The sequence below is a fragment of the Lissotriton helveticus genome, chromosome 9 (genome assembly GCF_964261635.1).
Source record: "Lissotriton helveticus chromosome 9, aLisHel1.1, whole genome shotgun sequence".
NCBI classification, from domain to species: domain Eukaryota; kingdom Metazoa; phylum Chordata; class Amphibia; order Caudata; family Salamandridae; genus Lissotriton; species Lissotriton helveticus.
In genome coordinates this window covers 10600317-10624451 of record NC_136070.1, presented here as the reverse complement: position 1 = coordinate 10624451, position 24135 = coordinate 10600317, and the positions used below count along the sequence as shown (strand labels likewise).

The following is a 24135-nucleotide window of genomic DNA, read 5'->3' as shown; positions in this document are numbered from 1 at the left end:
TAGGGAAGCACAGCAAGAAGACCTGAGGTGCTGCCCTACGCCAATTTCTCATTAATTAGTCCCTTAGTCTGCCCAAGAAATTCTCGCGTACACTGGTGAGAAAAAGCTTTAAGTCTTTTTAGACCAAAAATCCCATGGTTAGTGATCTAGACAGATGCATTATTTGTTGCACATACACCAACTTTATTTCATTGTCCCAACTCACCAAAATACTATTTCATGCTAATGTGAGCCTTGGGAAAGCTGATTGTGTACACACTAGCTCAGTGGCACAATAGTTCTCATGCCATTCTCTCTATGACACATTCAGCTTGCGATACAACACTCTCAACCCAATGCCCATTGGATTCCTCTTGGAAGCTGCTTCTTAGCTTTTAGACACCATGATAGCAGCAACTAAATAGTAACAGAATGCCTAGTGCTGCTGACACCTTCAGTCAACACTTAATCACACCTGTGTCAGACTTTCAGAAAGGCGAAAGACCTGCTGGACCACTACCCCTTGGCTACTCCAGGGATCAAGTTCTCCATTGAATAGCCAACCATGTGTGGGCTATAGCCTCCCCAGTGGTTCTGCTCTGGAAACAGTTATATGTCAGAATATCATTTTTAAAAGTATTGGCTCAAAGAAAAAACATGAATTTACTTATATATAACCCCATTGGGTGTACCTTTCTTTAATTAACCCAGATGGAGCAATATATTTGTAAATGACATGTAAAATACAATACTTATGTCAGTCAATATTCTGGTGATGAAGTTCTGGGGCCACGCCCTGGAAGCTTTCTCTGCCAAGTATGAAGCAGGCGTTCACTCAGAATCAGAAGTCTTCTTTCCCTGCACCTCAGCAGGACAAACACTTCCAAACATCAAACTGACTGTGTATTAGGACTGAAATGTTATCACCTCCCCACCTGAAAGAAACACAATGCTGCTTTCCAATCGCACACAATGATCTAACAGTCTGTGTGTGTTACATCACAGTAATGAAGGCAGTGGACCCACAACAGCATGCCCCATCCCTCTTGGGGCAAAGTCATAGTACGAAACTGGATACATGTGGTGCTATCTACTAGGGACTTACAAATACATTAAATATGCTGCCTAGTGGTATACTGATTCTAACATTTTTAGAGAGGAGATCACAGGCACGTTGCCACTGGTTAGCAGTAGTGAGGTGTGCACTGTCAAATACCCAGCAAAAATGAATAAAGCAAAAGAAGGCCAACATCTGGGGGAATACCACACAAAAGATGATCATTACAAACAGTCATGAAGTTTCAAAGATACGTAAGAAAGCTGAGTCCAATTTCCAAACCCAAAATGTGTCCCGCTTCCATCACCACAGTAGCCAGGTGCAAAAGTATGAAAAGTCTCAAGATCAATTTAGTGACAGATTGGTTTGCCGAGGCCACTTTCCCTGTGTTTACTTCTTACCACCCACAAAACGTGATGTGGCGGAGCAGGATGTATATGGGAACATACAGGAAAGTCCCACAAATATAAATGCATTCTGTGTTGCACAAGTGTGGGAAATTGGTGTGGGGGAAATTGGCCAGACGTGGAATAGAGCATCGGGATGATCAGCTACAGAGTTTGATCATCTGCACTTTTCAGAATACTCTCTCAGAGGGGAGTGGGCCTTTTTGGTGCCAGTCCTGGGAAGGAGCTGCTCAAGTATGAGATGATACTGGGAAGAAAGGGGTGCAGATAGCTAGCCATGCAGCCTGCAGCATATTTCAAGGTTTAGCAGACAAATTAAAAACAATCAGCCTTAGTATCCCTCTTTCAAATTCTCATTTGTCTCAGATACAATGTCAGTATGAAGTTAAACCCCTTTGAGGTCTGCTTCATTGGTCAAACCTGCCCCGTGCACCCAGCGGCTCCCACTGAGACCTCTGGGACCAAGTACATCACAAATGTTGTACAATACCAAAATAACATATGCTTAGGTTTTGACTAATCATACACATGTTCACTATAATGCTCATGGTGGCTGTCTTCTTTATGGCTCTTCAAAGTTCACCACTCAGGGCTGTCTCCTGTCTCCAAAAATTCCATCTCCTCTTTGTCTGCCCGCTCTGTACTTTCAAACTCTTCCATCCACATCACTCAATACATATATACGTACATATAATAAATGCTCAAGGCTTCAAGGTGCCTACAGGTGGAAACCAACATGCAGACAAAGCTGGCCCAATGGAAGTGGGATTGGCTCATAAATAACCCTGGGCGAAGTACTACACTAAGCTCGCATAGTTTGCGAAGTTTGCGCTACTTCGCACTACGCAAAATGCATGTAGCACAGTGCAAACACGCGTAGCGTAGCGATAATTTTTTGCTTGCTCTCGGTCCGCAACTTCAAGTTGGCGACTGCGAGCGAGCAAAATGACATCCCAGCGAGACTATTTCCTCAATCGCGATCAGCAACAGCAAGTTGCCGATCGCAAGCGTGGAAAATAAACCTCCCAGTGAGATTCTCAAAGCGGGGAGGTCAGGTTTCTCATTGCGAGTGGTCGTGTTTGCTCGCGACCGCTCGCAGTGAGAAACAACCAGTCCGCGTTGAGAAAGCAGCCTCTTGAGTAGAAATCTAGTCGAGTGGCTGAAAATGAGCGCTTGCACTGTGCAAGATGCGGTTTGCACTGATTGCACAGTGCGGACAAACACCCGGCATTGTGCAATCAGTGCGGACAGCATTTTGCACAGTGCACTAAGCAGTTCGCGTAGTGCGAAGTGCACTTCGCGTAGCTACGCATAGTGCTGCTACGCTAACTACGCCCACTCCGACTCATAAACAGCATGGTGTCTTTACAATGTGCATCCATTTGGCCTAATTATTTGTAGCCAGGATGGTGATAAGGAGATGTGGCTAGTTCAAATTGTGGTCCTGTTCATAAAACCTGACCCTCGGCATCAGATGGTTCCAGTGGCACAGTGAATTATGAATGATGCTGCCTCTGATTAACAAGGCTGAGAAAAGGATGGATTGTTGACTTCTAGGGCCATTTTAATCTTTCTTGGCAGGACTACACCTTAAATAAAAAACAAATCCTTTATGTCTCGCAAAGCTGGCAACTCCGTAGTCGCAGGCATCCTTGGTAGCACACGCTCTTACGCTGTATCCTGAAACACAAAGAGAGCACATCTCAGTTTCCCATCCTCTAGTGTCCTTTGTACTTTGTAAAACTGTAGAATTCTGCATAACAAGCATTGTTTGACTGGCTGAGATAGTATGTGAGTATGAAAAGCTGAATATCACATAAACCTGCATGTTTGATGATTGAACTGAGACTTTTTTCCTACACAAAGAAGGCCCCAAACAAGTCACTTATTCCTGTTAAGTTATGATACTCAGAACTTAATAAGAGAACATAATGTGCTATTAACTGCACTTGGTGGGAACCTCAGACCCAGATGGGTAGTTTTCTCAGGGCGAAAATAACACATTTCTAGAATGAACACTTTTGCAGCAATAAGTCACTTCAGTACTATATTATTTGTTCATTGTACTGCAGTCTACCTTCTTAAAATCTTTAAGCTGACACATGTTTCGCTTGGTGTTTGGATTGATCAAATAAGCTTTCTGAAGGCTGAATTGGGCTATTCAGTTATGCAGTAAGTATATTAGTGGAATTAAGACATTATGGCCCAGATGTAAGTGGCCTATTACCGGTGGTATATTGGATTCGGCATGTAGGGGGCATCTGATTTACAGAATCGGTAAATTTACCGATTCGGTAAATATACAGAATCGGTAAAATACCGAATCAGTAAATTTACCGATTCTGTAAATCAAGATGTAGGTGGCACTTCACAGAGTGCCACAGGCCCTTAAGGAGTCGGTATTTACCACCCAATCCTATTGGGTGGTAAAATACCGATTTCAGGTGTACATGCACATCTGTGCATGTACACCTATGCCATGTGACACGCAGACATGCCCTTAGGGCATGTATGTGTGCCACATGGCACACAAGCCTGCACTCGGGGGGCTACAGGGCGTCAAAGTGACACCCCGTTCCCCCTGCCAAGATTCGGTATTTACCGATTCGGTAAATACCGGATCGGTATTCCCATTGATTCCTATGGGCTTCAAAGCCCATAGGAATCAATGGGAAATACCGATTCGGTATTTACCGAATCGGTAAATACTGAATCTTACAGATTCGGTAATTGTGTTTTAAAAATTACCTACATCTGCCTCCTTCTAATTTACCGATTCATAAATACCGAATCGGTAAAATTCGGTATTTATGAGTCGGTACATTAGATTTACCTACATCTGGCCCTAAGTGCTTGACTAACAATACATTTTAAGAGCGTAAACTTCCACAGCAACAGCCAGCCAGGACACTGACAGGATTTCAGTGATATATATATTTTAGTGAAAGACATCAGGTGCACTTAGAGGGGTAATACCTTGGTACATGGTTATCAAAGCATGAGGGGCGTGGCTAAGCACGCAATGGCGGAGGTCGCCCTTGGGTAGAGCTCCGTGCCGAGCTCCCCTTCCCTGAGCCGATTCTCCGCCGCATTTAACCGCAGCCGCCAGAAACTGCAGGCGGACACCCCCGGAACACTTCTGGGCTCTCTGGCCGACTTTCGTCCTGAGGCTCCATCGAGGCTGATCCCGGCCTGTCCTAGGGCCCTCCTGCGGGACAAGCTGCCTCCCGGCCGGCGTGACAATCACGAGAGGTCGCGGCTCGGGCCCAGCGCATAGGCCCCGGCCGGCGGACCCCGCCACGCTCCCTGCGGCCCCCTGGTCGACTGCTGCCGAGCTGGTGGCGGACCCCTGTGGTCCCGAAAATAACACACCTCGTTGCCGGATAATTGCGAGAGGCCGGGCGGGGAGAAGAGCGGAAGACTGGCCCTCCCCTGGCGGCCATCACACGCCAGATGCCCCGCGAGTGGCGCGAACTCGATTGATCTCCTGGGGAAGCGCCCGGGGCAGGCAAGACAAGAAGGACACCACTGAGGCGCTAACGAGGAGGCGGACCCAGCTGATGGGGGCTCCTCGCCGGGATGCTGGGCTGAGACTGGAGCCGCCCGGTGAGTCTCTCTCGCGCCTGCAGATATAGCGGAGCCCGCGCGGGGTGGCCGCCTGGGACTTGCGTTGCGGGCCAGCTGCTCGCGGAGGGGCTGCCCGGCCCCCCCACTTGGTCGCCTCACCAAAATTGGCACCGGACTGGCCGACCACTTGTGACGGCGGCCCGCCACAGCGCGCTCCACACCGGACCCGCCTGAGGAACCCCCGCGGGGATAGCGGCTGCCGGGGGGGCAGAGAGACACGCGGGGGACCGCGACCTGGCCCAGACAGCCACCCGCTACATTTGAGGCGGCGTGGTGAAACAGCGTCGGGTGGGGGAGAGGACCCCCCCCTCCCTGAAGGACCCCCCCGGCCATAACGACGGCGACTCCGGCCAGCGGGGCGGCTGCTGGCCGACGGACCCCCCGCCTGGCACTGGCGTGATCCTGGGGGAGCCGCTGGAGCAGCCCAGGCGGTGGAGTTGCGATCCTGCCCATGTCCGGAGGGGTGCGGACCTGCACCGGGACTGGAGGCGCCCAGCAGAAGGGAAAAACTGACAAGCTGCTCAACAAAATGGCCACCGATCAACTGACTGCGAGGCTGGATAGCGTGCTGGCGGCCATGGAGCGCATGGAACAGTCGCTCCACCAGACCAGAACCTCCCTAGAGTCCAAAATAGACGGCGTCGCCGTGGATCTGACCCTCCTAAGAGACGATCACAGGAAATTGTCCGATCGGACCAGGACCCTGGAGGGCACGGTGAAGGAGATTGAACCCAAGGTCGCCCAGACGGACAGGCAAGTGCAAGACCTCCTGAACAGAGTGGAGTTTCTGGAAGATAGGGCCGAGGATGCGGAAGGGAGGGCGAGACGCAACAACATCAGGCTCGTGGGGGTCCCGGAAAAATGGGAAGGGAACCACCCTGCCCAGCGCGTTGAAGACTGGCTTAAGACCCTGCTGCCGAAGGCACGCTATCACCCTACTTTGTAGTGGAGCGAGCGCACAGAGTGCCGACAAGACCCCACACCACAGGCGCTAACCCGAGGCCGTTGCTCTTCAGGATTCTGAATTATAGGGACCGGGACACGGTGCTGCGGGAAACCAGACGCCTCGGTGAAATCCGAATAGACAATGCCGTGATAATGTTCTTTCCCGACTACACTGTCCAAGTGCAGCGTCAAAGGCACAACTTCATGGAAGTGAAACGAAAACTCCGCACCGCAGGACTTAAATATTCCCTGCTCTTCCCAGCAAAACTGAGAGTGGTGGCGGGGGACAAGACTCACTTCTTCAACACCCCCGAGGAGGTCAGTGAATGGCTGGACGAGGGCACAGACACGGCACCCAGGCAGGCACGGGGCGGTGAGATGAGGCCTAGAATACGCGGGCCGCGGCCCCGCCGCAGACACAGAACGCAGCAGTCTCAGCGCCCGGAGGAGGGGCCGCGACACTCGCCCCCGATGGACCAAATGCTCCAGGAACAGCAAGATGCGCTCCGGAGAGTCTCCCAGTTGAGCACCCCGCCATCCCAGGAAGTGGCCCCGGACGACGGCCAACGGACAGTCCCCAGCGACGACGATGAAGCCGTGTATGGGATTCCGAACTCCCAGATTTCAGTGGACTTGCCAGACGTCACACCGCAAACTGCTGACCTATTTCATTGACTTCGCAAGAGGCATCTGAGAGGTAGCTGCCATGGAGGGGGGGATGGCGGCATGACCTGACTGGATGCTGAGGCGCAGCTGGTGCACGACGCTGCCGGAGGCGCCATCTCCCCCCCCTGCTTGCTGATTGGACAGTGACCAGCTGGAACAGTGAGTGCTGCCCAAGTGGCACTGATGGCCAGGGGGTGTGGTGGTGGTGGGGTTGTCTTTTGACCCGTACTCATTCTATACCGCCTCTGACTGCGGGCTGCGGTCAATGGGGAGCCATCCCTGCCAGGGGCCCTGAAAGCACACCACATCTCTTTATACCCTACCTCTGCCAGGGCCGGCTTGGGCGGGATCTCCCCTGTGGGCCGACCGGTGTCACGTTCCGGAATGCTGATGGTGGCTGCCAGTTGCCTATCTCATATGGCTCGGGGAAGGACCTTGATCCCCTTCATTACCTGAACATTTGAACTGCCGAGACTGTGCTAAGCACACGTTCCCCCTAGACTTGAAAGGTTGTCCCTCTCGATCGAGAGTATGGACGGTGGCCCGTTTCGCCACTGCCCTTTTGGTATTTTAGTGGGGTTTACCCACAACTGGTTTTTGTTGTTCTTTGTTTTTCCCTTCCCTAATGTCTTCCTGAACATTGTTGAGTGTACTGAGGGGGGTGGATGTGGGAGAGTTGGACAATGGAGTGAGGTGGACCCTGGTGGGGCTGCTGCTTGTGGATATGGTGGGGGGGAGTTCACACTGCTAGAATGTCTGCGATAAAGATTTGCACCTGGAACATCAGAGGCATGCACACACCAGCGCGCCGCTATCAAATATATTCCTACCTGAAAAGACAGCAGGTGCATATTGCACTCCTGAAGGAAACACACTTGTGCGGGGCGGAGGTGGCTGCGCTGCGCCGTAGATGGAGGGGACAGCTGTATGCCACAGAGTACTCCTCGTTTGCCCGTGGGGCGCTACTGTGGGTAAGACCGGGCACTCCCTTCATAATGTCAGATGTACTCACAGACCCGGAGGGGAGATATGTGTTGCTGAGAGGCCGCGTGGATGGGCAGCCGGTTGTTCTGGCGTCCATTTACACTCCGAACACGGATCAGGGGGGGTTTCTGGCGCGCTTATCGGAGAAACTAGCGCCCTGGCACGGTGTCCCCTGGATACTGGGGGGAGATTACAATACAGTACTGGATCCCATATTGGACCGCTCGGCCCCACCCAGGCCGGACGCAACATCTCTGGGAGTCACGAGAGCACTCACACAGTGGGCGGCACAGTGGGATTTGAAAGATGCGTGGCGCGTCCGCCTCGACAGATACATGGTGTCACCAGAAATGCTGCCGCACATCACTGATTCTCAATACCTTGGCCGGACACACTCGGATCATAATTTGCACACATTGCACATGGCCTGGGAACGCCCACATCCGCCCATTCCCACATGGCGACTACAACCTGCCCTACTGCTAGATGCCCCCTTCCGAGACTCCCTACAGGCCTGCGTAGCACAATACTTCACAGACAATTCGGGCACAGCATCCTCCTCGCAGGTAGAATGGGACGCCTTCAAGGTGGTGGTGCGGGGACACTGTCTGGGCACACAGGGGAGCATGCAGAAAACACTAGACGCAGATCTACACAGGGTGGAGGCGGACCTGTTACGCTGGGAGCAGGAAGCGGTGGCTGGGAGGGGTGACCGCTTGAACGAGGCTCGAGCGGAACATGTGGCATTACTGGAACGACTGAGACACATCAATTATGCGGCTCACTCGGCGCGCGTACACCAACACAGCGACAAACCCGGGAGGTTGCTGGCCTGGCTAGTTAGACAAGAGAACCGCATGGAGCCGGTGTCCGCTATCCGCGCGGTTGAGGGAGAGATAGTGTACACGCAGAATAAGATACACCAAGCCTTTGTAGGACACTACCAGGCACTGTATAAATCCCAGTTGAGGGTCTCCCCGGCGTCTATTTCAGATTAGCTTACAGAAGTGCAGCTGCCTTCCCTTACAAACATGCAACAGGGTGACCTGGGAACACCATTTACCCAGGAGGAAATGCGCGAGGCCATTTTCGCCTTATCCAATGGCAAATCCCCTGGCCCAGATGGCTTACCTGCCGAATTTTTTAAAGCATGTTCGGACACGCTGATCCCGGAGTTGCTCAACATGTATAACGCTGCGATCGAGGACTCGGCACTCCCGGACACGCTCAATGAAGCCAGTCTGGTCTCACTTTTGAAGCCGGGCAGGGATGCAAAATGCATGGGGTCCTACAGGCCACTGGCCATGTTGAACACTGACTATAAAATCTTCACCTCCTTGCTGGCCCGACGCTTGGCCCTAGAGATCTCAAACCTAGTGCATGATGACCAGAATGGTTTCATGCCAGCGAGGAGCACTTCCCGTAACATACGCCGCCTCTTCAGAGTTCAGGAAGCCGCCACGTCGCACTGGCCGAGATCGGGGTGTCTGGTCTTAGACCTTGAGAAGGCTTTTGACTCCGTGGAGTGGCCCTATCTGGGGGCAGTGCTGGACAGGTTCGGCGTGGGCGATGCTTTCGCGGACATGGTGGGACTCCTCTACCAGCGGCCCAGTGTCCGAGTGAGGACGGGTAGGTTGCTCTCGGAGGCAGTGCGGGTACGTAGAGGCACCCGACAGGGCTGCCCCTTGTCACCCCTTCTCTTCTCTCTGGCCATTGAGCCCCTGGCGGCACTCTTGTGGGAAAGGGGAGCAGAATGGGGGATCCCGCTGGCTGACGGGGTACACACAGTTTCGCTTTACGCGGACGACCTACTGCTATATGTGCGGGATCTCACCGCGGTACCGGACACGCTGTCAGACATTTTCCGGACCTTTGAAGAAGTATCGGGTCTCAGGGTCAACTGGACTAAGTCTGGAGTATATTCGTTCAGTCCGGACCTGCGGGAGTGTGATGTGCGCCTCGGTGGCACTAGACTCACATGGTACCCCACCACGTTTAAGTACCTCGGAATGTATATTTACAGGGATACACACAGCATACTGGAGGGCAACCTGGTGCGCGCGGTCTCGTCATTGCGGGCTCAGATGGCCTTCTGGAAGACCCTGCCACTGAATGTGCCCAGCAGAGTGGCGCTCTCTAAAATGATAGCCCTGCCCAGGCTGCTATACCACTTTGCAAACATCCCACTGTATGTCCCCACTAAGATATTCCGCGACCTGGAATCAATGCTCCGCAGCCTGATCTGGAATGCTGGGCGCCCCCGCGTGGCACTGGCGAAGCTGTACTCCCCAACTGCTGAGGGAGGGCTGGCAGTCCCTAACATGGAGCTGTACTACCTGGCCGCACAGTTACAATGGGTGACACACTGGCTCAGCGGCTCGCACCTTGACGACACGGCCACCGCTGACTACCAGTGGACCCACTCACAGGTTTGCGCTTTGTTTCACCCCCTGACCAAGGGGCCCCGCCCCCTTCCCCTACATGTGGCTGTGGCACGTAAATGCTTCAACCGTAGCCTGAAACTGACTCAGGAAGTTAGGCCGTATGCCCCCGCACTCCCCCTACTAGGCACCCCCCGGAGGGGTGGAGCAGTGACAACACGTATCCTAGAGAGCTGGACTACGGCCGGGGTGGAGTCCATGGGCGACCTATATGCGGATGGGGCTCTGCTTACATTTGCGGAACTGTCGGAGGGCACGGGTCTGCCGGCGGGGCGATTCCTGCTTCACGCGTCCATACTGCGAGCATACACGGAGTCCTGGGGGGATGTCCAGGATGAGCCACCGATTCACCACCTAATTCAGTACCTGCATGTTATGGGCAACGGCTCCCACGTCACCCACTGGCTGGCGCAGGCACTCCTAATACACACACAAAGATCCACACGACCGATTAGAGACAAATGGGCAGCCCAACGCGGGAGGGATTGGACGGATAAGGAATGGAACCTGGTTCTGGCCAGCCCTGTGAATGTCCCGCGCAGCCCCCGCTTCCGGATTATTCAGTTGTACATACTGCACCAGGCATATTTGTCACCAGATAGGATCAACAGATATTTCATGACCAACACTGCCGCCTGTCCTAGATGTGACCTGCTGGGCGCGGATATCTTACACATGCTCTGGCATTGTCCCTCTCTAGATACATACTGGGGAGAGGTGACATCTCTCCTGTCACATAGCACGGGCCGGGGTTGCCCCACACGTGGGAGGCTTGTATTCTTGGGTTATACAAAAGAACCAAACTCAATAAGACGCAGGCTAGGTTCTGGGATCTGGGCCTAATTACAGCCAAAAGACTGCTCACTAAACACTGGAAAAGAAGGGAACCGCCATTCCCCAAACACTGGTATGCATCCTTCACCAATTGGGCTAGAGCGGAAAGCACGGCACTACACCGGGAGGAGATAGCGGGCTTAAGGCAGTTCCCGATATCCCAACTCTGGTACGAAATACTGAGGTCCCTCCAGGAGGAGGGCACGGCCAGAGGGCTCACTTAGAGACCGCTACGAGTAGGATAGCACTGATGGGGTAGCAGTGACGACGATACGGGCACAGGCTGTGTCCACGCTAACACGACACTCGCCAACCGGGGGTGCTGGAGATGAGGCGCCAGCGGCTCGCTGGCAGCCTGCCCCCCCCACCGGACACACTAGGCGGCGGCTGTGCCATACGTCTGACATACTGGCTCCAGACACGGGCAACCACCCACTCGTAATCGCATTAATCCACACTGGATAGACACACACACCAGGTTCCTCTCCGCGGCATCGCTCCCGCAGGTACACTCTCCCTTCCCACTCCCCATCCCACACATATCCCCATGTTCATTGTATCGGACTCTGGTTCCCAAGCGTAGCTATGACCTCCTTACACGCCACACCAAGAAGATACACCTGGACTCTTGTCCGGCCGTGAGACCGGACGCGAGTGACGTCCCCCGAGAACACAGCGTGGCTATACTGTTCATCCGTTAGGCGCTACGCGCACTCTGTTGACAGCCCGAGGGGCCCCACTGTTATCAAAGGCTGTCGCACATTCTGATGGAGGCAGACTGAGCGCATGCACTGCAGACCCCTGCTTCACTGCCGCCCTAATAGGGACTGACGCTCAGTTTTAGTGGGTTTTAGTGTCATGGATGCTGGCAAAACACGCGCTAGAGCAGCTACAAATTGGGACATACCAATGAGAACTGATCTGTTTTTGTTTGCGGAGTTAAACAGTTTACTTATAAGAAAAAATTAAAAATGAGACGTCATTTGCATACATAACTGCACAGTGAGCACATGTGATATGTAAACTGTACTTAAAACCTCATTCACTGAGGGTATAACGGACGGCACAATGCATTTCTATCTGCACCCCCTTCTCCCCTAATCACATTGCAATGTTGCAGCCGGCCCGCAGGGTTGTAGGCTAAGCTATATGTACTGCCATCTTGAATAATAAATAAACGTCTTTATAAAAATAAATAAAATGGTTATCAAAGCATAATGTTTCATATATGTGTTGTAATACCATTGCTGATGTGGCGGTTCAGGGTAGCAATTACTGAACCATTGTGCATTGTTTTGACTGTTACCCCCATTGTACATATGGGGGCTCAACAACTTTTTATATTTTTTACTTCACGGTAACAAGAAGCAAATCTTGGGGAGACATACTTTGGCTTACCAGACAATCAAAAATAATAGGAAGAGCATCTCACACCAGTCTACAGATGACTATACGTTTGCCATCCCCCCATGCCACCGCTGTTCCTGCTGGCTACCCATAGCCATTGAAAATGGTGCGAGTGCACGCCCTTGCTCTGATTGGGTGAATGCTTTGTCAATCAGATTCTTCAACAACATGATCTTTCAACGATTCTGATTGGGCATGCTTTCAATCAATTAGAAGATATTTCATACAGTTAAGACCATTCGGATCTGGCTGCTAGTGGGTTTCTGTGTTTGGGTGCAAAAGCATTTTATGCCTTTCCCTAGCCTGCTCTTGGGGCATATTTTTTTGCAGTTTTATACATTGTGATCTTGGTTCACAAGGAGGGTTCTACAAGAGAACCAGACTATGTTACATACATATTTTGTTCTTGTAGGGAAGCATAATGTAGAGATCTGAAGTGGAGGTATCTAGTTGCGGAATAGGCTGAGGAAAGAGAAGCCAAGTAATTGTCAGTGGCGAGGCTGTACATGGCCCAGAAACATAAGATCATCTATAAACAACACTTGGGAGACAGTCAAGGAGAGGACGATGGACAGAAATGCTAATTTTCCTGCTTAGCCCCAGAATAAGCACTCTGGTTATGTTGTAGTTATTAGAGGAGATAGCCGACAATCCTACATAAAAGAATTGCAATAGTCTAACCTAGCAATGATAGGGGCCTGAAATAGATTTTTGTGGAGCAGCTCTGCAGGAATTGAGAAATGTTTCCAATTAATTTATGCATGAAGAATCAGGTGGTAAGCTTCTCTATATGTGCCACAAAAGAGTTTGAAATCAAAAATAATGCAGAGAATTATTAGACAACAACTTGCCTGAGGACAATAATTTGGAAGACCCTCAAAACAAATCAACATGCCCATAATCCCCCACCTATACAATATAGTCAAATAGATCCTGAGAGATACAAATACTGCACTGTTATTGAAGACAGTGCATTCGCTAATATTCCAGATGATTTCGTGGAAACGTATTTATTTCAATTGGCTGCAAGTGCTGTAGTGTTAAACTAGACCAGGTATACTTTTTTTATTCATTTATCACAAAAGTTCACATCTCCATTACTCTCCTTCATTTAAATGTAAAACAGCAAATGTGTTTGGACCCAAGTGACTTATTGTAAATGTGATACAGTGCTTCATCTAGTAAGGTATCCCCAGTAAATGAGCTGCTAGACAAGTTTTTAAAAGACACACAATTGATGGAAGGAATGCAGAACAAATCAAAACATTCACCCCCAGTCAAGAGATTTGGGTTAAATACATCATTCTTTTACCCACTACGCCACCCCAGTTTAGACCTGGCCATATGCAAATCAGTCTTGACCCTGTGCCTCATGGGAACAGTCCAGCCCAAACTGCCAAGCCAGGCTCTCCCTGGACCGGAAACAAGCTTCCGAGGACCGGTTTCGGGGTCTCACCCCTCATCAGACAGGACAGCTTGAATCCAGTGGCACAGTGAGCTTGGGACCCACGTCTGGGTATGGAAATATCACCACATAGAAAAACAGTTCTTACACAAGAAATAGCCTTGAGAAAGTCGCGGGACGACATCCCGGTTGCGACGAAATATGTGCTGGCTGTAGAGAACAATTTGTGAAGATTTGCTCTTATTAAATTGAATGACAAAGAAGAAAGAAGAACAATTTCTTGCCTATTATTTATGTTTGTACTTTCACATTATGTACCTGTGTTACTTCGAAAATTGATATACCTGTGCTAAGGAGTGTTGTATATCAGTCTTGACCCTGTGCCTCATGGGAATAGTCCAGCCCAAACTGCCAAGCCAGGTCCTCTCTGGACCAGAAACAAGTATCCAAGTACCGGTTTCAGGGTTTCACCCCTCATCAGCCAGGACAGCATGAATCCAGTGGCACAGTGAGCCCGGGACCCACGTCTGAGCATACCCGGCGCACTTAGGGTGAGAAGCAAAAGACACCCAATTGATGGACCATCATTCTTTTGCTCACCATGCCACCCCAGTTTAGACCTGGCCATGTGCAAATCAGTTTTTAAGCACAATTGACCTGAGTGCAATAGTAATTGTGGGGGGAGACTTTAACCACAAATTTGAGCCAGTAGTGGGATTGACCTGCCCGTTGCAGAGATCCTCATAGTGCAGATCCATCACACATGGATGTATGACGTTACAACGCATGCTTTTACCATGCATGCCGTTACAACGCAGTTTTTACAACGCATACCATTACAACGCATAGTGCTTTGGGGTGCTGGATAGTGAATAGTTTAATTTACTATTCACACTCCAGTCCCCGTGGATAGTAGGGAAGGTGTTGGATAGTAAATTAAATCTATTCCCTATCCTAGAGCGCCCCCCAGCGCAATGCGTTGTAATGGTTTGCGTTGTAATGGTTGCGTCGTAATGGTAGTGCGTTGTAAAAGTTTCGTTGTAAAGGCTGTTCACCTCACACATTGGTAGGCAAACTAAGATATACTTTGAGTAGGATCCCCAGGGAGATGGGGGGGTAATAGTTGTTAATACCTCAGCAAATCAGTGTCACAATAATGACTGCCATAAAGCAAAGAGAGCTTATTATGGAAGATAACTCAAATGATGTCACGACACAAAGAGATAAAAGGTCCAAGTACAAAATATTATTAGTGCAACCAAGAACAACTGGGATGACAGTGTCTGGACGGAATTGATTATTGCAGCCAAAACCAAAGATCACCCAGGCCTCTGACGATGGATAGCCAAAGGTCACAAACTGGGAAGAAGTAAGAAGGACCTTTTCTTAGACGCAGGGACTTGGGTCAACTATTTTTCAAAACTGGATTCTGGGACTAAAATGGACTCAATAAATAACCAGCAAGGACATATAACAAACCCCTCAATCATCACTCTATTTTTTTAGTCCAGAGGACACCCTAGCAACAATTGATTCCGTAAAGCCTGGGAAAGACCCAGGCCCAGATAAACTACCAGGTGACCTGTTGAGGCATGACAAAGCTGTTGGGGGGCCATGTGTCAATCTTTTCTGTAATGCAGTGGCAGCGGGCGCCCCACTACCGGAGTCGTGGAAAGGGGTTGAAATTATTACTAGTTTTAAAAAAGGTGACCGCCAAGACCCTGCAAATTACCGGCCTATAAGTTTAATCAACTCTTTACAAAAGATTTATGCTAAGCAGATTTTATCAACATTAAATGTCTGGATTGCGGAGAATCATATTTTATCACAATACCAGGCAGGGTTTAGAGCTAGAATCAGTACAATTGACCAGGTCTTTAGATTCCTTTGTATGAGTCGGAAATATACGATTTAAAAAAAAGGCCACTTGTACATAGCTTTTATAGATCTGAACGCCGCCTTCAACCTCATCCCCAGAGATTTGCTCAGGAGTACCTTAAAAAACCAAGCTATCCCTGAGGATCTTCTTGTGCAAATAAGATTGCATGAAGATAATTATGCAAAAGTTAGATGGGATCCGAGGGGAGAACTTACTGAGGCAGTTCCTGTAAAGAGGGGTGTAAGACAGGGCAGAGGCGTAACGAAAGTTGTGGGGGGCCCCACTGCAAGGTGTACAGAGGGGCCCCGCTCCGTATTTAATCCGGAGCTCTCTGGCGTGAGTACAGTGCTGAGGGGCCCCCCTGCAGCCCCTGGGCCCCCCACACTGCGGGGGATGCGGGGGCCTGTGTTACGCCCCTGAGACAGGGCTGTGTACTATCACCCACCCTATTTTCATTATATGTAAATGATGCCACAAAATATCTTCTGGGGTGTACACACGATTCACCAAAGTTAGGTGGGATGCCAGTACCAACGCTTTTATTTGCGGATGAGACTATTTTAGTATCTCAAACCCCAAAGGGCTTCAATGTTTATCGGACTTGTTTACCGTTTATTGTGATTTTAAGGGTCTAGAAATTAATTCTAGCCAAACAAAATACATGGCAGTTAATCCACATAAATCATTCAAAAAGAACATAACTGTCCTGTTGGAAGGGGGGTCTCTGGGTGGTAGAGGTAGCTACTTCTGACCACACAAGGACCCACCTCTTCCAGAAACGTTGCCGAGCGCTTGGAGTCTGACCCTCAGATGGGAGGGTTAGGCATTTATAGTCGTGCACAGTAAGGTCTCACCGCACTACAATGGGACACCACACCAGTTGGTTATATGAATAAAAGGTTCTTTGTATAACAATTGTCATCAGGCTCGCAAGGTTAAAGAGTACACTATACAATCAGGTGAGGGGTAGGGGCATCCCCAGGCACGTGGTGAGTAATGGACAGTTCGATCGGGGTATATTCGTTGAGGCGTTCCCAGTACTCACAGTCCAATAAAAGAGGTGGTCATGAGTCCACGGGCACGAGGTACCCAACGTCCGGGCCAGTTCTGGGGAACCGTGAAAAGTAGCGGTGACGTTGCGGCGGGAGGTACGAAGCGTACCCTGCGACCGGCTCTCAATCCTAGAGCCACGTGGGGACTGCTGGATGGCAGATGCATGGCATACCAGGCGTACGGCTCTCAATCCTCGAGCCACGTGGTACGATGATGCCTCAAGCACGGGGCGTACCTCGGGCTCGGCTCGCACTCCTCGAGCCGCGGTAATTCAGGGATGGGGGTACAGGACGTACCAGTGTCCGGCTCGAGCCGCGACCAGGTCCGCAGGGCTCGAGCAGTTGGAAACAGACCGTCCTTAGGGGTGAGTGGAGCCGCGACCAAGTCAGCAGGGCTCGAGCCGTTGGAAACAGAACGTCCTTAGCGGTGAGTGGAGCCCTGATCAAGTCAGCAGGGCTCGAGCAGTTGGAAACAGAATGTCCTTAGGGGTGGGTGGAGCCGCGACCACGTCAGCAGGGCTCGAGTAGTTGGAAACAGAATGTCCTTAGGGGTAAGTGGAGCCGCGACCAAGTTCGCAGGGCTTGCTCTGGGTGCCAGGGGTGAAGCGTACTTCAGATCTAAATCGGACGAGCCGCGACCAGGTCAGCAGAACTCTCTCGGACGACAGCAAACGACAACCCCAAGTAGCAGAAGGGGCCGCCAGTTATAGTCCTTTTCTCTTTGAAGTCCTGAGCCGTCGCAGGCGGTTCCCTGGTGCCCCGGTGCTGATTGAGGGCTTCCTGCCAGCTCGCACCTCAATCCTTTGAATTCTTGCTGCAGGGTTTCCAGACAACTGGCGGGGAGCGGGGCCATCCCTGGGGGAGGCAGGAGGTGTGATCGAAACTACTCTACCCCCCTCACTTGGGAGAGGCTCGCTACTCTCAGCCTGGCATGGTGCGTTTGGCATCCAGGTTTCCCTTGGTTCGGGGCCCTGCGTGGGGGGTTACAGAGTCAGGGGTCTTAGGGAACGGGTGATTTCTAAACTAGGCCTCCTATCGTTCTGCTCTTATGACTAGGCTTCATGAACCCGGGGGATCAGGGGGGTGCTACGCTGGGGTTTCTATTATTTCCCCGGGGTCATTGGGGATTGGTGAGGACAGAGGCCAGGATTACATCAGGGGGGCCTCGCACGGGGCTGCTGTTGGGGCACAGGGGTGTCTAGCCTGAAGAGTGGGTCACGCACGTGGGGGGGGGGCTATGAGAGTAATGTAAGGAGAGCCACGCAAGGATGCCAGGTCTAACATGTCCAAAAATAGAAGCTAGAATATGTGTAGAATTTTAATTACTTAGGTATCACACTCGACACTAAAATGACCTTTTACCCACACTTGCAAAAAAAAAACTAAGACCATCTCGCTTCAAAATTCCTTTCCAATACTAACAAGCATTGGAAATGCAATAGGTCTCGCATTAGAAAAGTTGGAGCTATTGGTCTTGTGAATGACAATTATTTTATTTATGTGTTGGTTTTTAAAATAGCTAAATTGATAGCTTTGTCATTTACAATGCCAATAGTTATAACTTTCGCGAATGTGACACCTATAGCATTTGTAATTTTAAAGCCAAACAAACCTGCAATTAAAACAAGCCTCTACAGCTTAAAGGTAAAGAGGTAGTTGCCTACAGGAGAGAGTAGAGCACTAAAAATCTGTTTACAGTGAAAGGGCAGTAGAAATGTAAATATGTGCAACACGTATTAAAGGTGAAACTGAAGCTACTTTTAAGTGGCCTGTGCATTAGTGTTTCTTTAAAGTGAAATGAGGCACTTTAGTGAACATGACTGTATAAGATCAGCTTTGTGTTCCTTTTGTGAGTGACATGTCCGTCAGCCAATGCCATTGCTACGTTATCTTATGTAGCGTATGTATGTAGCGCAGCTGGAAATTCCCACATAGTAAACCGCGTAGTTTCTAGAAGGAGTGTAGCGTCTGCTGTTCGTTTCCGGCCTCGTGTGACAGGTAATAAAAAAAAGCGATCTTTTAATTTGTTTTGTAATGTTAGTGCTCTTTACATGGTATGGTGGGTGGGGGTGGCTTGTAGGTGATGGTTGGTGAATGTGAATTCTTTTTCCGTAATTAAGGACATAAGGTCAAGGGCTTTAAGTTTTAAATGGAGCGGAGTTGGCTTTGTAATTTGGGTGGGTGAGGGACGTGGGAGATCTCATTGTTTGGGAGGAGACGGAAAGGAGATAGATGCAGGAAGTGCACAAGTGGGGGAAGGGGTTGCGGTTGTTGGTGCAAAATTGAGATTGTATTAAGGGGCGCAGCAGGGGCCTTTTATTTTTATGAGGTAATTTGTCGTGAATGTAATTTATTTGTGGTGTGCAAGAGCTTTAAATGGTATGGTGGGTGGGGGTGGCTTGTAAGTGCCAGTTAGTGATGGTGGAGTTATTTTTTGCTGTAGTCGATATGCTGGGGGGCTAATTAAGGACAGAGGGTCAAAAGATTAAAGTTTTGAATGGGGCGGAGTTGGCTTTCTAACTTGGGTGGATGAGGGAGGTCGGAAGTTCGATTGTTTAGAAGGACATAGAAAAGGGATAGGTGCAGAAAGTGCACAAGTGAGGGGGTGGCGTGTTGCAATACGGTAGTGATAAAGGAAGGGGAATGGATGGGGGAAGGTCAGCCGCGCACAGGAGGGAGGGGGGGTGTTGTTGTCGCAGGAAAGAGAATACATTAAAAGGGTGGGCGGAGCAGGAACGTTTTACCCTTCTTTACTTATTTATTTGTTTGTGCATTTTTACATAGCTGGGACTTTACCCTAAGATGGCAGAGCTGTTCACAATAGAAACAAAACTGATACATGAGAACATTAAAAGTGAGCAAATTACAAAAGCAAATTACAAGACGGAGGGCATTGCTGTGGGGAGAGGGGAGGAGAAATGCGATACGGCCGCAGCAGGGAGGAGAAAGTGAGCAAATTACAAAAGCAAATTAAAAGACGGAGGGCATTGCTGTGGGGAGGGGGGAGGAGAAAATGCGATACGGCCGCAGCAGGGAGGAGCGTGGCTGAGGCAGAGCGCACGCTGGGGGAAGCTTGTGGGGCGGAGCCGGAAGAGCTGCTGGGGAACAGATGGCTGGCGATTTGATGCTGTGCACTCGCATTTTAGGTCAATGCGCTTGCGCATTGACCTAAAAGCGCACGGGCACAGCACCAAATCGCCAGTCTAGGTAAAGTCTGTTTAAGCCCCTATAGTCTCGCTCCGCTCAATGCGCATGTGCATTGAGAGGCGAGACCTAAAGACACGCAAATAGTATTACCAAGGCAGGATCTCCTGCACTTGAAGTGTATAAACTTAGGGTTCAATTGGCATCCCTCTATGGTGCGGAATTATGGGGGACCGCCTGTAGTAATAGTTTTGCGGGGGAAGAAAATACATTTTTAAGGATGTTGCTACGTCTATCTGTGTGAACACCTGTTATTCCTATTGTCATGGACTTGAACTTAAAACGCAACGACCACCAGCCTTCACTAAGACCATTGCTGTTTTGGGTGCGATTGTGGACCACAATAGAACTAGCAAGTTACAAAGAAGGGCTTGAAGAGATTCTAAGGTCTGACAAAGGTACTAGCCTCCAGTGGGTCAAGCATGCACAACACGTGGTTTTGGGTTGAAGCATTTCCGGGAAGCACCTACTTTATTGACAGCAGCCTCCCAAAAAATATTGAAAATGCTTTCTGACATTCATACAAAATAGCGTTTCCCATAGCCCAGATATTGGTAGTTTAACGTCTCAGTCCCTTCTTATAAAACCAACCCCAGCTTTTGAGGAATATCTGGATGAAGTGCAGCTGCATTTTGCAGCACACATAGAAATAGCCTCCACGTGTACATCAAAAATCATGAGAAAGAGAACACAATGCTTTGTCTGGCAACACTTCTTCAAATTCTCTATGAGGTCCTAAACCTATTCCCCAGGTCTTAGCAAATCCACTTCCTTCTGATGCTTTGGTATGTTGAACAGAAAAATATGACATGCTCAGACTGAGGGCAGAACAGGCAGAATTTGTCACAATGACTAGAGTGACAATTCCATTTGACTGGAAAAGAGCAAATAGGCAAGATCCCCTTGCGAATTTAACCCATTGGCTGCTGCTGTCGGCCAACGGTCGTCGCGAGCACTACCGTGGTAGTGCTGCGCACGTCTGTTGGCCGACTCTGCCCCACCCATTTTTTGATCATTCAGCACTGGAGCTGAACGTTCGACGCAGCCAACGGGTTAACATAGAAAGGCTTTACAAGGGGGTTCAATCTCATCTAAGAATGCTTCCAGATGGTAATCTACTTTGAACTCTAAAAAAGGATCAGTAAGAGACCCAGCCATAAGAGGGTATGTAATTTGGTTGTCAGTATAACGCCAATAGGTGACTTTTAGCTCATATTTAAATCTAACCCAGCATCTGCAGGGAAAACCAAAGATTCCTGTTCCCAATCTGGCCCAGCCGATCTTTCGTTATCCAAAGCCAGGCACTCTTACAGGTCATCTATGGCCATATGAAATGTCACAAGCTCTGAGGTAACTCAAACTCTCAGCCAGCATAAAAGCCGTCTTAACCCAGCTGGGTAATTGATGCCTTCAAGGCCATAATCCAGATGTAGGGGACATGCAGGTGCTAGCTGGTAAGCTACTTAGGTTCCTCATAAAAGCGATTTTGTATAATCTCTAAGGGTCTAGTGTCTTGTTAGAAGCCCAAAAGCTCTCCACCGTACAGAGTGGCTCCTAGTGCCGGACTTTTGTAGATTTCAAGGGCTGGAGTCACCGGGCGAAATAAGGAGCCGCGGTGAGCCCTCAAAATACCCCCACAATGTATTTTGAACCCACGCATCTGAATACGGCGTAACCAATCAAATCTATAGTGAGCGTAACCCCCAGATAACATCTGTACTCTCTCTCTCTCGAGTACAGAGGTGTACATCGATAGGCCGGCTGGATGTGAGACCTGCTTTTTTTGCTGCCTTAGAACTTGGTACTTTAGGTATTTTACATGGGCAACAATTTGATATATCTATTCTGGCTTCACAGTCTGATGTGACAACCGTTAGTAGGACTTGACCGAAACAAAAAGATATAGATTATAAGAAGTGACCGAGTGACTATGGGCGTCGTTGGGCTCGTAAAACACTACTTAACCCGTCACCTGATTAAAGAGAACACATAGAGACACTACACACTGGTTTGTAATATCTAAGGCCTGACACAATGTGTCCCTATTCTAAGACACACTAAATACTAACATAATACCCTTTGTATCCTGAGAACACACGATCCAGGTTGTGGTCACAACTCCTTCACGTCTCTGTGATACTAAATATATATTGGATATTAAAGTTTGGATTATGATTTGTAATAGAATCTTGCCCTGAAGAAGTCTGCTGTGACATCAACAGCTTGAGACGAAACACGTGTTAGCAAAGGGCTCGTATAGCTAATCAAGGAATAAAAAGAGCTATTGAAACCACAATCTCAACTCATTTCTGTGTGCCTGGAGAACAGTACTGATAAGTCCGGAACATTTCTGATTGAGGAAGAATGGGTGGCTCTTCCTCCTACGGAGCACCGTATACCTCTTGGACATTGGCTTAGATTTGATTGTGACACCTTTTCTATATATATTTGATAGAGTGCGCCAACCACCCAGCCATCGCATTGTATTGTATTGCTTGTATCATATGTGGAGGGCTGCACCGCCTGAAGATTCATATCTTGAGATATAGTAAGCTAGAATTAACAATACTAGGACCACGACAGAATTATCAGAAAGAAAGAAATTAGCACAGGAATTGTTCAGACACTAAGTGCAGGCATATCAATGACGACAAGACCAACTAGGAGTGAAGGCCTCCAAGAAAAATTCCAGAAATTAGAAAGGTTAAAAATGAATGAGAAATCCAAGTGGTGGGATGCCACCACCCTAAAACAATACATGAAACTCAATAGAATTCCCAGGGGACTATGTGCCCAAATCTTCCCCACATATGATGATCTTGAGGATTACCTCTTAATAAGATGGGAAAAAGAACTAATCAACAATTCCATGAATCTAATGGAGATATTGATCATCCGCGCAGAGAGGAAAGAAAGCAAGTTTCAGGTTGAAATTAAAGAGATAGAGAAAGAAATCAAAGACATCAATGTGCCAGAACCTATGCAAAAGAACTGTGCGATTTTACAAGAGGTTCTTAACAAACACCAGGGGCAGATCAAGTTATGTAAAACTAGAAACTCAAGAGAGATGAGAACGACTATCTAGGGGGCAGGGTGTTTACTTTTGCTAGGAAATTCGATCACCTAGTAAAAAAATGATACAAATTGATTTCGGACAGTGATCTGAATCAATTAGCAACAGCTCATATAGTATAGTGTCAAGTGACAATTAAACGAACCAGGACTCTGGTGAAGGCACTTCGGAACAAGGGAGGGATAGTTTAGATAGAAGAATACGGATTGGCAACTTAAAAGCATAGGGGGAGAATAGACAAAGGAGAGAGCAAGGACAATTGAGGGGTACGTCCCTATCCACAATTTTAATATATACAAACAATGTAGACAGACCCACTGAGAAAAAAGTTACCTGGACTCACTGGTATTGTAAACAGTGCCAGGGAGCCATTAGGTTTTTTTAAAAGACCCCTCACACGCCAGCCTAGTTGGTATCATGCTTCATCTGAAGTACTGGCTTTTTAAGAACCCAGCGGTGCCAGGGAACACACCCTAAGACTTCGAGTCCTTCCTGTCCCAGACTACAGAAACACAGAGTCTTCTTGGTGAAGTCAAATATCGAATTTATTGGCTGCAGCCAGTAACAGGTATCCTAGAAGTACAACATGGTGTATATTCTCATTAGACTGCTCAACTTACAAAGCCAGCCATCCCTTTTTATACAAAATATTATGCTTTAGGCAAACATTCCTTATTTTACAGTTGACCATTCACATATTGTCATAACAAAGAAAAAGCAGAATCATGATGACAAGCCCACCTTTCAGTTTGCCCAGCCCACAATCAATTTCCCGGCAAGGCCCAACATTTTCCATCAGATATCGGACGGACCCCTAATAAAATCGGGCACCTCCTCATCGTAAAGTAGGTCATAAAGCAAGAAACAGAGACAGGTGTGTGTAAGATTAGGCATAGTTGTGTGTGATGAAGGGTTTATGGTATGCTGTGCCTTGATCCTAATCTTGATCGGCCACTGGGAAAGGAACTGGCCGAACAGGTTTGGCTTCGGGCAGTGGAGTCAGCTTGTCCAGGTCACACAAAAGTCAGCTAAAGGTGTACGTGTCCCAAAAGACTTAATTCGGCCTTAGTCATCGGCCTATGTAAGGGCAACCACAAAATGGCTGCCATGCACAAAATGGAACCCGAGGGTTCAGGACGGAATCCCTGTTTTCAGGATGATCTCGCCACTCGAAT

General features: G+C 49.1%; 1 protein-coding gene across 2 annotated transcripts in view; it reads right to left on the bottom strand.

Annotated features, from left to right (window-relative positions):
• Nucleotides 1–2984: 2984 nt before the first annotated feature.
• LOC144780852 (phospholipase A2 inhibitor and Ly6/PLAUR domain-containing protein-like) overlaps nucleotides 2985–24135 on the bottom strand; it is a 172933-nt gene continuing 151782 nt past the window's right edge. For both annotated transcript variants that reach the window (XR_013600808.1, XM_078659350.1), the window contains one exon: nucleotides 2985–3123. Coding sequence is in view for 1 of the 2 variants with exons in the window: in XM_078659350.1 (XP_078515476.1) it covers nucleotides 3008–3123 (116 nt within the window). In the remaining variant the exon portion in view is untranslated. The remainder of the gene's footprint in view (nucleotides 3124–24135) is intronic.